Source organism: Pleurodeles waltl, chromosome 3_1, assembly GCF_031143425.1.
Source record: "Pleurodeles waltl isolate 20211129_DDA chromosome 3_1, aPleWal1.hap1.20221129, whole genome shotgun sequence".
Lineage (NCBI taxonomy): Eukaryota > Metazoa > Chordata > Amphibia > Caudata > Salamandridae > Pleurodeles > Pleurodeles waltl.
The window spans coordinates 1347821554-1347834475 of record NC_090440.1 but is presented as its reverse complement, the minus strand read 5'-3'; the positions used below and the strand labels follow the sequence as shown (position 1 = coordinate 1347834475).

General features: G+C 42.5%; 2 protein-coding genes across 7 annotated transcripts in view; one reads left to right on the top strand and one right to left on the bottom strand.

Moving 5' to 3' along the window:
* The window catches only part of HMBS (hydroxymethylbilane synthase), a 43448-nt gene extending 37395 nt beyond the window's left edge, over window positions 1-6053 (bottom strand). Inside the window, exons 1-2 of one of the 5 annotated variants that reach the window (XM_069224812.1) lie at window positions 5916-6048; window positions 3709-3833 (exon numbers count right to left, since the gene is read on the bottom strand). In XM_069224812.1, coding sequence (XP_069080913.1) covers window positions 3709-3711 — 3 coding nt within the window. In that variant the 5' untranslated portion in view covers window positions 3712-3833; window positions 5916-6048. Of the gene's footprint in view, window positions 1-3708; window positions 3834-5081; window positions 5746-5915 lie in introns of those variants that run through there. The other 4 variants (XM_069224813.1, XM_069224814.1, XM_069224810.1 and 1 more) reach the window with 4 other exon arrangements.
* A 14-nt stretch (window positions 6054-6067) lies between these two features.
* FOXR1 (forkhead box R1) overlaps window positions 6068-12922 on the top strand; it is an 89978-nt gene continuing 83123 nt past the window's right edge. The window contains exon 1 of one of the 2 annotated variants that reach the window (XM_069224809.1): window positions 6068-9198. In XM_069224809.1, the coding sequence (XP_069080910.1) occupies window positions 8949-9198 (250 nt within the window). In that variant the 5' untranslated portion in view covers window positions 6068-8948. The remainder of the gene's footprint in view (window positions 9199-12922) is intronic. The other variant, XM_069224808.1, reaches the window with a different exon arrangement.

Below are 12922 nucleotides of genomic sequence, written 5' to 3'. Positions count from 1 at the left end.
CCTTTGTGTAGACAAATCGCACAAAGTAGTATTGAAGTCCCCTACCCAGATGAAGTCAAATACAACATTCTGTTCCAGACATAGATTTTCGACAGCGCCGGCTAAGTCTGTTACTACTTTGACCCGGGTAACATCAAAAATGTTATTATAATAGTTAATCAATAAAACATTATGGTCTTTGTCATCCACAAGCCAGAGGATCTGCACAAGGTCCCCTACAGGTATATACTTTTTAACCACAATAGGACGACAGATCGTTACAAGTATAAGGAGACCGCCTTTCGCTCTACCTATACCACCTCCCAACGCCGGTAAATTGTAAGAAACGAATCCCTCATAGTTAACTTCATCTTTACACCATGTTTCTAGAAGACATAAAATGTCATGGGCATTAACAAACGTTAACCATCCCGGATCCCTCTCCTTCGATTTCAGCCCTGCCACATTCCAACAAACAATAGTAATAGTATCCTTACCCCTAACACAATTACTATCAGGCACCATGCCATTGTTTCGTCCCCAATTCGCATTCTGGTTTGAATTGCTTATGTCCCCACAGTCGGGCGGTGCCCTTATATCCACCGCCAATTCAATTTCTGTGTTGTTGGGCATCTCTTGGGCCATGGTATTGTCTATACCGATATCCACACAGGGAATAATAATCACCTGGGGTAAGAACTGCCCTCCCTCATTAAGTCAATCATTTGCATCCAGAGAACTTAGGGGTTGAAACCGGTTTTGCATTGAAATATCAGGGTATAGCCTGTGTGTAGCAGGGCATAATCTACTTCCTCTACTCCCATAAGGGGCATTATTATGATGGCTGTAAAAGAAAGCAAGCGAGCGGGCACACACATTATTATCAGTAATTGGTAATAAGGCAGCTCTTAATAATACAGTGGCAGCATGTTGAGGGTGTTTAAAGTTTATAATGACACAGTCACCACTAAAACTTTTCTTAGAGCTCCCTATCCAATTTACCCTTCTGGTAGTCAGAACTTGATCTGAAAGTTCAGTTGGGAATCCACAATACCTGTGCATCCAGGAAACAGTTTTATTTTTTAAAGACTCGTGGGTTTCCTGATGATTCCCCTTTGCAACAGGGGGAACATTAGCTAAAACTACCACATATGGTGCGCAGTCAGGAGGGAGATTAATGGCGCGCCTTACCTCAGTCCAATCCTCTTTTCTATCAGGTACTAAAACAACCTGGCTATCATTACAGGCTAAGGACTGTGCTGTCGGGTAGTTCTGTACAACACTCCTACTAATATCTAAACCTGTAACATCACCGTGAGGAGCAACCTGAGTATCATGATTGCTTATTGTTATTGGGGCTGACACACTATCTGCTTCCACCAGTGTTTTTTTGAGGAGATCGCCTAATCTATTAACCTCCGCGGTTAGCTGATCAATTTTTACCATAAGAGGTTTGACAATACCCTTAATCTTTAAGTCAATAATACTTACTAAGTTTTTTGTTTTTTCTACATCTAGTTTAACGTTGTCGATATTTGCCGTATTATCCTCATCCTTATCTGGATTCTTGAGGGGGCTAACTAATCTTTTTTTTGCGGGCCGAGCACCCCCACGTTTAGTCTGGGTCTTTCTACATGCTCTAACCACTCTAGGTAGTGGGGTCGGTGGATGTTGCACTATGGGATCAGTAGAAACCTCTAGATCGGCTAAGGTAGAAGTATTCTGCATAATCATTTCCCTATCAGGAACACCGGAATTAGTGCAGACACTACTACTGTCATCCAGAGCCAATGGAGCAGGTGAAAGTTGCACACTAGATAATGGGGGGGGGCTGCTAAGCCCTAGGGATTGTCTCCTCTCGCAGTTAATTTTACTAACAATCTTCACTAAATAATTATCCAATGTCTGGGGTATAGAGGGGACTTTTTGCTTTGACATGCTTAACAGTCACAAATTATCACTTTAAAATTGAATAAGGCTTTTCCAAATTACACATGAATAATAAGATAATAAGGGCTGCTTGAAAACAAAATGTGATATACACAACCTACATACAGTCCCAAAAAAAAAAAAACACTTAATGAACTCTCACAGTGTACAGGTATACAGGTCACAAAAGTCAGCAGCCTGTATAAACCAGAACCTCGTCACAAACTGTCCGCCCTTTATCCGGGCTTCGTCCTGGGCGCAGCTGTAGGCTACCTGCAATATAGGGAGTCAACAACCAATGGGCAGATGGACGTACACGGCTGAGACTCCCCATGCGCTCCCCATGCGCTCCTGGGAGCTGTAGTCCCGTGTAGCGCTTCACCAGCTCCTTCCCAGCAGTCTCCAACAATCGCACCCCCTCTAGGGACTACGGCGACACAGGTATCGAGATGCCTCCAAACATAACTCATCAACATCGCCTGAAATACAATGTCTACACAGAGCTCATAAAAACCAGCCAACTATGTGCAGGTAAAATAGCAGAAATTGTATCAGTGTTCAGCAACACAACCCACTATATCTGGATAATGCACTCCTGTAAAGCAGGTAGGCTGGGAAACTAACAAGGCAAAGATATGAATGTGAGCTCTCACCACTCATAAAGCGATCTGGCAGCAAAAGCATAACAGCAGTACCGTCCAACCTTGAAAATACTTCAACAGAAGGCAACAGTAGTGGAGACTGTACTGTGGAGCTTTTACCCCAAGTTCTGATGCAATAAAGGCTGCCCAACTGTCGCTCTGATGACAACCCATTCAGGGGAGTGGTGATGGACTACTGAGACAGCACAAAGAGGAGGCAGCTCACAGATGATAGAGCGCCACCAAGAGCACAGAGGGGCACAAGGGTGAACTGCACACTAGGTATACGTGTGAGTGTTTCCAGATTTCCCAAAATGGGTGAGGCGCCAGGAGGGCAGTGGAGTGATTTCCGAGGAGCCAGTCCATGCCACTGTGCACAGAACCCTGGGAGATGTCTTGGACCCACCGAATATAGCCATGGGGGCGAGTGAACAGGCCTATCAGGTGGCAGTTGGAAAACTGGCACTAAATTGATAGGAGTACAGACTAAGGAACACAGTAGAAGTTATGGCAGCAGCAATATCCCTGAACACAACACTATTTCAGTTGTTTGGAGTAACTGAACTAGAAAAAACACACAAACACATATTTTTCACTGAAAAAGCCAACATTAAAGTAGTGTTATGAATAGGTGAAAATGTCAGTTACAATGTATTGTTTTAAACTCAGAAATCTTCTGAAATTCACCAGTTATAGTTAACCGAAGAAACTGTAACTCACGCCCCTCCATGTAGTTTTGTTATCAATTATGTCATTTCATGTCATGCCATGATCCCATGGAATATGTCATGAGTAATGTAAACTGTGTGGTCATAAGCAGTGCAAACAGAAATGCTTTCAAGAAGGAAGCAGCACTACAACTGCGCACACCCACCCAAAGACTATTACTGGTCTGCACATCAGACCAGTAATAAAGGCTTTGGCAAGTTAAAAAACAAAAAAAAAATGTATGTCCACACCATCACGGACAGAGAAGAATTGCATACATATTTAGTAAGTTAATATATATTCTAACAGAGCAATGACAAATCAAACAATTGCAATAGACAAAATAGCATTGCAGGAAAGAGTTTCCTATCACTGAATTTTAATTTAGATTGAAATTTCATCACATAAATTAATGAACATAAAAGAATTAATATCAGCTTGCAAGCCTCACCATTTATTCCTAATGAAACCTGTTCCACACTGTAAGCCTTGCAATTGAAACTTTGTAGAGGTCAGCGTGTGGTAACACGGATAATGAAACGTTAAAAACTGTTATGAAACTGCAATCACCCAGACCTGCAATTGTGAAATAATACAAGAAAGAAAATATAAGTACACACAACGTGATGCCACATATGTGACTATAACATAACTCCATGCTAGTATATGTCCCTATAGTGTGCTATTCATTAGTCAATTCGGGTCAGTGCCCTAACTTGCAACTGCACAAAATTTGGCAGTAACTTACACATGTGATGAAATCAAAACTGGGACCTCCGAAGACATACCTCATTCCTGTGGGTGTTCCTGTGAAGCACCATAAATTGATTCATTGCAGTTTCATATTGTCAGGTTTCCATACTGTGCACAGGCAAACAACGATATCTGACCAGTGTCTTCATCAATCGTATAGGACAGTAACATAATTATGTGGGTTTTCACTGCCCTTCTCAATAGCCGGATGCGCTGCAGTTGGAGAGCTGCTTCCTTCTTTAAGAGATTTCTATATGCATTATCGGCGGGCAACATATACCGCCGCTGGCAACGGCGCCGTTAGTTGGATGTAATCGACATAGCTGTGGCTGGCAACTGGAAAAAGATATAGCCATACACATACATAGTATGTGAATATAGTGCACAAATTTCGCTCATGTAACTACTGAGTATCAGTTGTTTAATAGGAGATGGAAGGAAATATCCACCCAGAAGATGAAATGCTCAATGCCTAATCAAGCAACTTAGGCTCAATATTCAGCTTCCTCTTCTGATCAAACTCTATGATCCAAGGCAACTCTTTTTTTATCACAGGCCTTGGCTTCCTTGAGTTACCAATACAGAGCACTATGCAGACTCTCTGCGCAGGACATATATAAAATCGATGCTCTTATAATAGTTTCATAGGCAATGATGTTGCCGTACTTCTTACAACAATGGCCATCTATAAAATTGCACCTATATAAACTGACATATTTATTAACTAAAGCATGATAATGTTGTGAGAGCACATAGTACTTTAAAGCTTATGTTTAGTCCTGTCCTCTCGAGTTTCTTCAGTTCTAGGCGTGAAACCGGGTATTATTCTTTACATTCTAGTATAATTATTCTTTTTAACAGCACAAAAGCTAGGAGTACAAATCTACAATGCAAAGTCAAAACCTGGACTGAATGAGCTGCTCACGCCGTTTGGAGGCTTGGGAGTACGGGATCAAAGAGTGTTAATTTCGGTAAACCTCACTCAATTTACTGATATCTAATAACACTGGAACACAAATGTTGAAGAAATTATCTTTTTAACCTTAAAGCGTTGCATCATATCTCACTTACGTATCGTGTGCATTATATAGAAATCTTATGATAGCCGGGCTCCGGGTCAGTTTTCTGAAATCGATGGGTCTGCAGTTTTATATAGCACGAACTCGATCCGAAGTTATTACGACGCTTTGCATAAACACCGGCTATGTTACTCAAGACCAAGTTCATTTTTTAAACACGTGGAATTGAAGCGATTTGCCCAGAATCACATTAAGTTAAGGCGCTGCAGGGACTCGAGCCCTTGTTCCCCAGTTCCAAGGTCGGCAACCCCGACCGTAAAGCTAAATAGGTCTGTGTTGTAAATGTGCGGGTTGGGGGAGGCAAGTGAAAGAAAGTTAGGATGGGTAACATTTACAACTTAAATCTATGTCACAAAGACTCATCTCCAGATCAGGGCAAATTGAGAGTTGCATTCTTACTTCGCTACATTCATTTAACTTGACTAAAACTAATGAATTAGGAAGTATAGACAGTCAAAGTACTGTAGTCACTCGGCCCTAAATAGGCATCTCTAGGGACAGTAACCGGTACTTGAAGTAAAAGGGTGGAACTGAGGGTGTAGCGAAGTCAGAAGAGGCCAACAACCAACCTCTAAAATTATCTTCTACCACATACTCCATGCCCTCTTTTTTCCGACAGAAACTTGCAGCTGCAAAGGCACCGCCCCTCTGTTGACAGACAGCTATTTCGGACTATACAGCTCAAGGTGAGTCATCAATTGCCCAATCAGCCATCAGAAGGTGGGCCCAATCATCACGGGGCGTGTGGGGTTGCTGTCTTTGCGCAATCGCGTGTGGTGCGTAGGACCTCGCATGGGAGTGGGTGGGGCTTGCTGATGCTACTGACCTCGCAGCCTTCAGAGTTGTTTCCGGGCATGGTGACTGCTACCCTCAAAGGCTCCTGTGGTCTCGGGGTAATCGTCTCTCTTCGGTGGCACCCCAGGGCTCAGGAGAAGTCCCGTTTTCCTTCCCCTCTGTACAACACGTGAAGCGCACTCCTTCCGGCTCTATTTCCGGGTGTCCCGTGGGGTATGTCCTCACTTCCGCCCGATGCTCCTTAAAAAGACAGTGACAAAAACTATCCAGCGACTTTTTAATTGGAGGGGTACGGATCCTCTGTGACTAGGTTAGGTTACTGCTGTATAAGGTATTTCAAAAGAAAGCACCAGTTGGAATTATTCAAAGATAATTGATCCTGAAGCCTTATGTGCCCAGAAAGACGGCGGCTTCCACGACTGAATGACGTTAACTCCAGACGACTGATCATGAGCTCACGGAGTGTAGTTAACCCGAGGCAAGATCGCTTATCAACCAGACCTCGGCCCCTGACCCAGATCAAGCTGTGTCACTGACCCAAACAAACAATAACTTTACTGACAGACAGTTCTTGAGGACCTTGAATGATGCAGAGCGAGGCTTGAGCTCAGTGGCTGCCAAGCTCTCAAATTGCTTATTAGCCATATTTCCATGTTTGATGGCCCTTCTGTGTGACAGCTCAGTGCTTTCGTGTTACACTTTGTGTGACACTTCCTAGCAAGCGGGAAAGAGAGAAACAGTAGTTACTCCTAAAGCAAGGGTCTGGAAAACTTCATTAAACTGTTGCAGTACTACTGAAGTGGTTATGGTAGTCTACTAACGTCCCTTTTTAAAACGTTACACCAGAGACCTGGCAGGTATAGTACACAATGTTCTACCCATTGTGTACCTCTGGGTCCAGGCTTGGTAGAAGCCTTCGGACCGGGACTGCTAGTGTCAGTTGTATCCAGTCAGAAATAAAGACGGACATCCCCAGACATTTACAGATGTGCAAAATTCCCCAAAGGCCTTTCATTACCTTATGCTTTGAGGACTTCCAGCTCCACGCTTCCAGAGCTCACTCGGGGAAACGAAGGGTCTTGTTTTGCCTCTGGCAGAGGGAAAAATTATGACTCGAGTTAGAGCTGAGGAACAACAGAAAAACTCCTGGAGGAAGTGCCAAAACCAGAGGAGTATCCGCCCATGGCATTCACCTCACAATGCTATCCTTGAGGTAAATTATGTTTTGACCAGCGGTCTCCCACCAAATCTGCTCTCAACGAGGAATCCGATCTAACTTCCTAGAGCCCAAGGGACCTCAGATATTGTTCTGAGGTGACCAAGTTAGCATCTCAGCACTATATAAAACTCAGTAAAAATACATTAGCAAAATTGTACTTGTGAAGTCCACCCATTCTTCCCTTTTTGTTACAGACCAGGAAACTCATGACATCCTCTCTCCCCCTTTGACCTTTCAACCTTTTACTTTACCATACACCGCTCCCTCTTATCCTGTTTAATCTCTCTCAGTAAAGAAAAAAATGAGCTGTGACGCGGCCTGCGTCATAGCGCCTTTTTGTCGACTTTAAGCCATGTTGCATAACAACCCATTCATTTAAACAAAGAACATAACTTATTTGACCACACCAACATATGGAAAAAATTGAAAAGCACTGAGCTGACCATGAATGTTGCTTGTTACGTATATGAATAAAATTGGCCAAACCTGTATTTTGCGCACAGAATGGTGGTGATCTCCGTTTCAATGCAGTAGCTCCCCTATCTCCAAACAGTGGCCAGCCTGCACAATAAGGCACTGATTACTAGTGCATTTCAGAGCAGTAAAATCCATTAGTTTAATCATGATGTGTGGTACTTGGCAGGATTGCTCAATGACTTAAGCACACTGAGTGATCTTGAGCCCGACCGGATCTGACTTATACTATGCTAGATTTGAACTAACTACCAAGGAAAAGACCTGGGTTTACTGAGTGATCCTGATAATCACTATATGTGACTGGCTACCATAGGCGAATGAAATCTGAGCTCACCGGACAACAGGGAGTCATACCAGATCTCTGATCAAACGTGACAGAAGCCTGAGCTCACTCAATGATCCTGTATGACTGTCTCTGGCCTACGTCTACTTTCTGATTTCGAGGTCCTCAGGGTACTAGCTCACTCAGAGCCAGAGAAAACTGAGCACTTTACCATAGTGCTAGCAACCTCTGAAGCATTGTGTCATTGGTGACTCCTTCGGCTACCCTTGCCTTTTTAATGACACCCCATTGCATTATGGGAGTTGCATTTTCATGTTTTCCATTGAAAATATTGGGGGTGGGGCAGGCAGACTACTGTAGACCTAAAAAGGAATGAATGCTTCACACATGATATGGGGGTCATGTGAGATATGTGACTGACAGATCTCGAGACAGACCTAGGCTCACGCACTGACAGTGAGCCAGGTCAATGCATTTATTGACTCAGGGCCAGGCTTGAGCTCACAGACTGACCTTGGATTAGATATGTACCTATTCACTAATCCTGAGTTCGGCCTGAGCTAACTGCCTGACCATGAACATACCAGCTGACCAAACTAGTACTAAGCAAATTGACTGCCATGGGCAAACCCTTAGTTTAGTGACTAACCATGAGCCAGACCTCAAATGACTGATGAACTCATATCAAAGGTCACTGACTGAACCTACAATGTAATATATATCCATTACTACCTAGGAAAAAAAACAGGTATTTTAAGCGGTTCTCCCTCCAATCTCTGGAAGATAGCTCAAAAGGTTAATGAACTCTTTGCAAAAATCTGTACCTTGATTACAAATCACCGAGTGAATCCTAGCAGTGACAACTTGGCGGGCTTTATGAAACAAGAGTTCCCTGGTCCAACTGAAATTTTGGCAGAAAAGTCACGTAGTGCTATCTCAGATGTGACTAGTTTAAACATTATGCCATTTTTAGTGGTGTCTAGTAGATTATAAAGCAAAGATTTCGAGTGTCAAATTTCAAAGAAAAAATTAGATCTGTCAGGGAACCCTCCGAGCTTTAGCAAGATGTACTGGCCACACCTGACATGGATCAGCCTTCGATATGCGGCAGCTGGGCCTGCGGGAGGCACTGGTTAACGTTCTGCCCAATTGCCCAGGGACCCCAGGGATTTCAGTTTCTGTTCCTGAGTAGAGAGCGAGTAGAGTTTAGAGAGATGTTTTTGCGTTTCCGCAACCGCTCTATTTTCGAAAAACTCCACTTACGGATTGGACTTGAAGACTGGGACATGGAGGAAGAATTGAAACTGACAGCCACTACTGACCAGTACTTTCCAGGTAAGGTTATTTAGAAGGCTGTATTTTTAACCAACAATTGTTAAATCAGCGTTAACTGTATTCAGATTGTTTCTCCTCCGTTGGAAATGAATAGAGGAACTAAAGCCGTCCTTCCCGATTTCTTGTGGCTAACATTCCTAAATATTTATCTTAACTATTCTTAATTGTAGACCTGTATAGGTTATAATACATAGAGCGATCTTGACGTTCTGTGCCCCTGTGAGTAGTACACCCCGTCGTATTTACCTCTTCATTTTGATGTTTGTCATTTTATTTAGTCATCATAAGTGTAGGATTCCAGCGTCTCAACGTGCAAAGGGAAATTTGATTTCGGCTGAGCTATTGGCCTGACGTTTAATAAATTATAACAGAACTTTGACTGTGAGGCCCATGCCATATGCAACACACTCTAACACTCGGGGTTTTTCAACAACTGCGCTGGGTGTGCTTGGAATTTTGACTTAAAACGTCCAGACTTAAAGGCAAAACCACAGGTTTCGACTGGTGGGATTCTTAAACCAAACTTGTGAAATCCAAATCCCAGAATGCAACATTCCGAGGACTACAAAAAAAAGTCAGACTGAACATGTCACACCTAACATGGGGCCGCTTAACAGATACGATTTCCAGAACGCAACATGTAACTGATTAAAAAGCAAGGCTCCGCTGAAGATCTATCCATGTGCTCTGGGCTCCTTGGCAATGTGCCCTGATTCATACAGTGTGCTTATTTCATGCTCTTTATTTTCATTCCTTTTTTTGCCAGTCCTGCTGCTGTCTCGTGTGCTTTAGGTCTCACATTTTCCCATTGAGTTCTGCTGTCTCAGTAGTATTTTGTCTGGAACATCCTGGCCTTTCGTTGGTCACATGCCGAAATGGCGGTCTCCAAAGTATGGTGAAAACTTAGTCTGGGAACGGAGAAGGTAAAAATGAAATATCTGGTAAAATGTATGAATTCGGTGAATGAACATGCCGTGATAACATCAGTGTATCATGCAGGTCTAGTTTCCAAGTGACCTGACTGTAACTAACACAGAGAACCTGGGTAACCCATGCCTGAGACACGAGATAATGCAGCCTGTCTCTATCTTATACATCTCACCCACTGTAAATGTGCCCCTTTCTTTCATGTTGCCCTTTTCTTTCATGTTTTTTTTATAATTTTGGGGGGGATTTCAGGTAGTTTTTATTCATTTTTATGTTCATAATAACAAAAGTAAACAACAAACTGGGACACTCTTATCAGTCCCTATAATATGGTAGCAGGAACGATAGAGACCTAAAATTCTCTTTTAGCATTGAACAATGGTAATCTAGATGTGTCATTACAGACTATAGGTTCATACTCAGCCTTTAGGTATGTGATCCTGTAAAGGGACGGATTGTATCACAGAAACTAACCCGCCGGTCTAAAGAGAAGGAAGAGGGAGGAAAAGAACGGAAGCAATAGAGAGAGTAGAGAATATAAAAGGATGGATACAAGGATGGCATGGCTACCCAGGACTGAGGGGGGAGTATTCCCGCAAAGGGGTGCTTATGGGGGTTTCTGTTCCTGTAGAAAAGTGCCCAGAGAATCCCAAAATCATCTTGGGCTGGAGGAGCAGTGTACGGTGGAATATAAGGTGTTAACTGCACTTCCGATGGAACAGAGTAAGTTCCACCACTTGTCAAAGGAGCTAACAGAGGCTGACTTCCAGTCATAAAGGATTCATTTTGTAACTAAGGATAATAGGAGGTCAACTAGTGATGGTTTATGGTTATCCAGAAGCTGTGCTTGGGGATTATTGTGGAAACCTAGGGTGTTGACAGGAAGTTAATTTCTATTGGGCACCCTACAAGCTGCCGTAATAGATCTTGGATTTTTGCCCAGAACGGATGCATAATTTCACTAAAAAAAAAGCATGTGATGAAGATCCTGTGTCTTTGTCGTGGGGGGAGGGGGGGGGGAGAGAACCCTCAGTCCTAATTTATGTAATCTATCATGGATCCAGTAGGTTTTATGAATAGACCAGAATCTGTTTTGGGCTAAGGAGGGAGACATTTTTTTATCAAAAGGGGATTTCCAATTTTTTTGCCAAGTCATTTAGTTGAAGCGTTTGTCCTTTGAAGATGGGATGTATGTTTGCCATTTTCTGGTGAGAACTCCAGGATTGGCCGTTGTGTGTCAAGAATTTTGTATAAATGAGAAGCAACGCAGCCCCCCCTTTTTTGTTTTTTGAGTAGTGAGTTAATGTGGGAGGTCTGGTTTGTAAGGACGTTTCAGCTTTCTCAGTGCACATTTGAGGCGCAGAAAATTATAGAAATCAATGTTAGAAAGGACAAATTTAGTTTGTTGGGTAGAGAAGGGTGTCGTGTTGGAACTGGGACACACATTATTTATATTGTGTATTCCTTTGTGAGCCCAAGTGGGCTAAAAAATTGTTAGTCCGTCTAGTCTGATCTGGCAGTTGAGCCTAAGAGAAGCGAGGGTTGATCCCTGTAACATACTTTAGTCGTTTGTCGAAGAGAGGGTGCAATGTCTAACAAAATTTGACAGAAGTGGTCTATTGGGAGCTTTGATGGATTAAAAATAGAGAGAATGGAGCAGAGGGGTAGAGGTACAATCAGACCTATCTCGATGGAAAGCCATGGAGGAGTGTTTGGATTATGAGGAGTGATCCACCATACAGATTATGCTATTAAGAATGCTCTTTGGTAGTGGGCATAATCTGGAAAATATATATATATATATATATATATATATATATATATATATATATATATATATAACCAAAGTGATTGTTCCTCTTCAGAACTATTATAGTGATTCTTGTTTTTTTTTTTTTCTTTTTCCAAATAAATTCAGATATGGCAATCTCCACGTATTTAAAGAAGGTACTTAAAAGGGACACCAGAAGCATGCTGGATAGTAAGTTGATCAGTGGAGCTGTGATCACTTTTACCGTACTTGCACAACTCCACCAGGTGATTTTTTTTTAAAGTTTTTATATATATATATCTTTTTTTTTTTTTTTTTTGGGGTGGAGGAACCACGTGAAGAGGGGATCTTTATAGAGGGTTTTTTGTTCACTGAGGATGACTGATTGAATGAGATCTGATGAGAACTAGATTCCAAGATATTTGATGGCGGTCAGTTGCCATTTTAAACATAGCCTGCCAATGATTGTAGCTGTGCAATGTATATTTAGTTGGAAAACCTCTGACTTATCTTTGTTTAGCCAGTACCCCTTGCTTTGAGAATATTTGTCTATTGCTGTCATAATGATTGGAATGGCATGGGAGGCGTCCTCTGTAAATAAGATATCCTCCGGCGTAGGTAGCCACAACATGTTTACTCGTTTTGAACTGTATGCTCAGGATCTCAGGATTGTTTCTGAACCCTGATACTAGCGGTTCAATCACTAAGAGAAAGAGTAGGCAAGATAATGGACACCCTTGTCGGGTGCCTGGAGACAGAGATAAGGGGTGAGCGAGATGCCTTTAACCCTTACTCTTGCAGTCGGGCTGGAATATAAGGTCATTGCCATCCTACTGAAGTCCTCGCCCACAAGATACTTATGCAGAGTGGCCTTATCAAAGGCCTTCTTTGAGTTGATTTGTCTTTCTCTAAAACATGACGCCAGTCTTCCGTTGAGGAAGCCCGTTTAGGAGTGAGGCATAAGTAGGTGAAATACTGAATCAAGCCTTTGGGCAACAATTTTTGCATATATTTTGTAGTCAATTT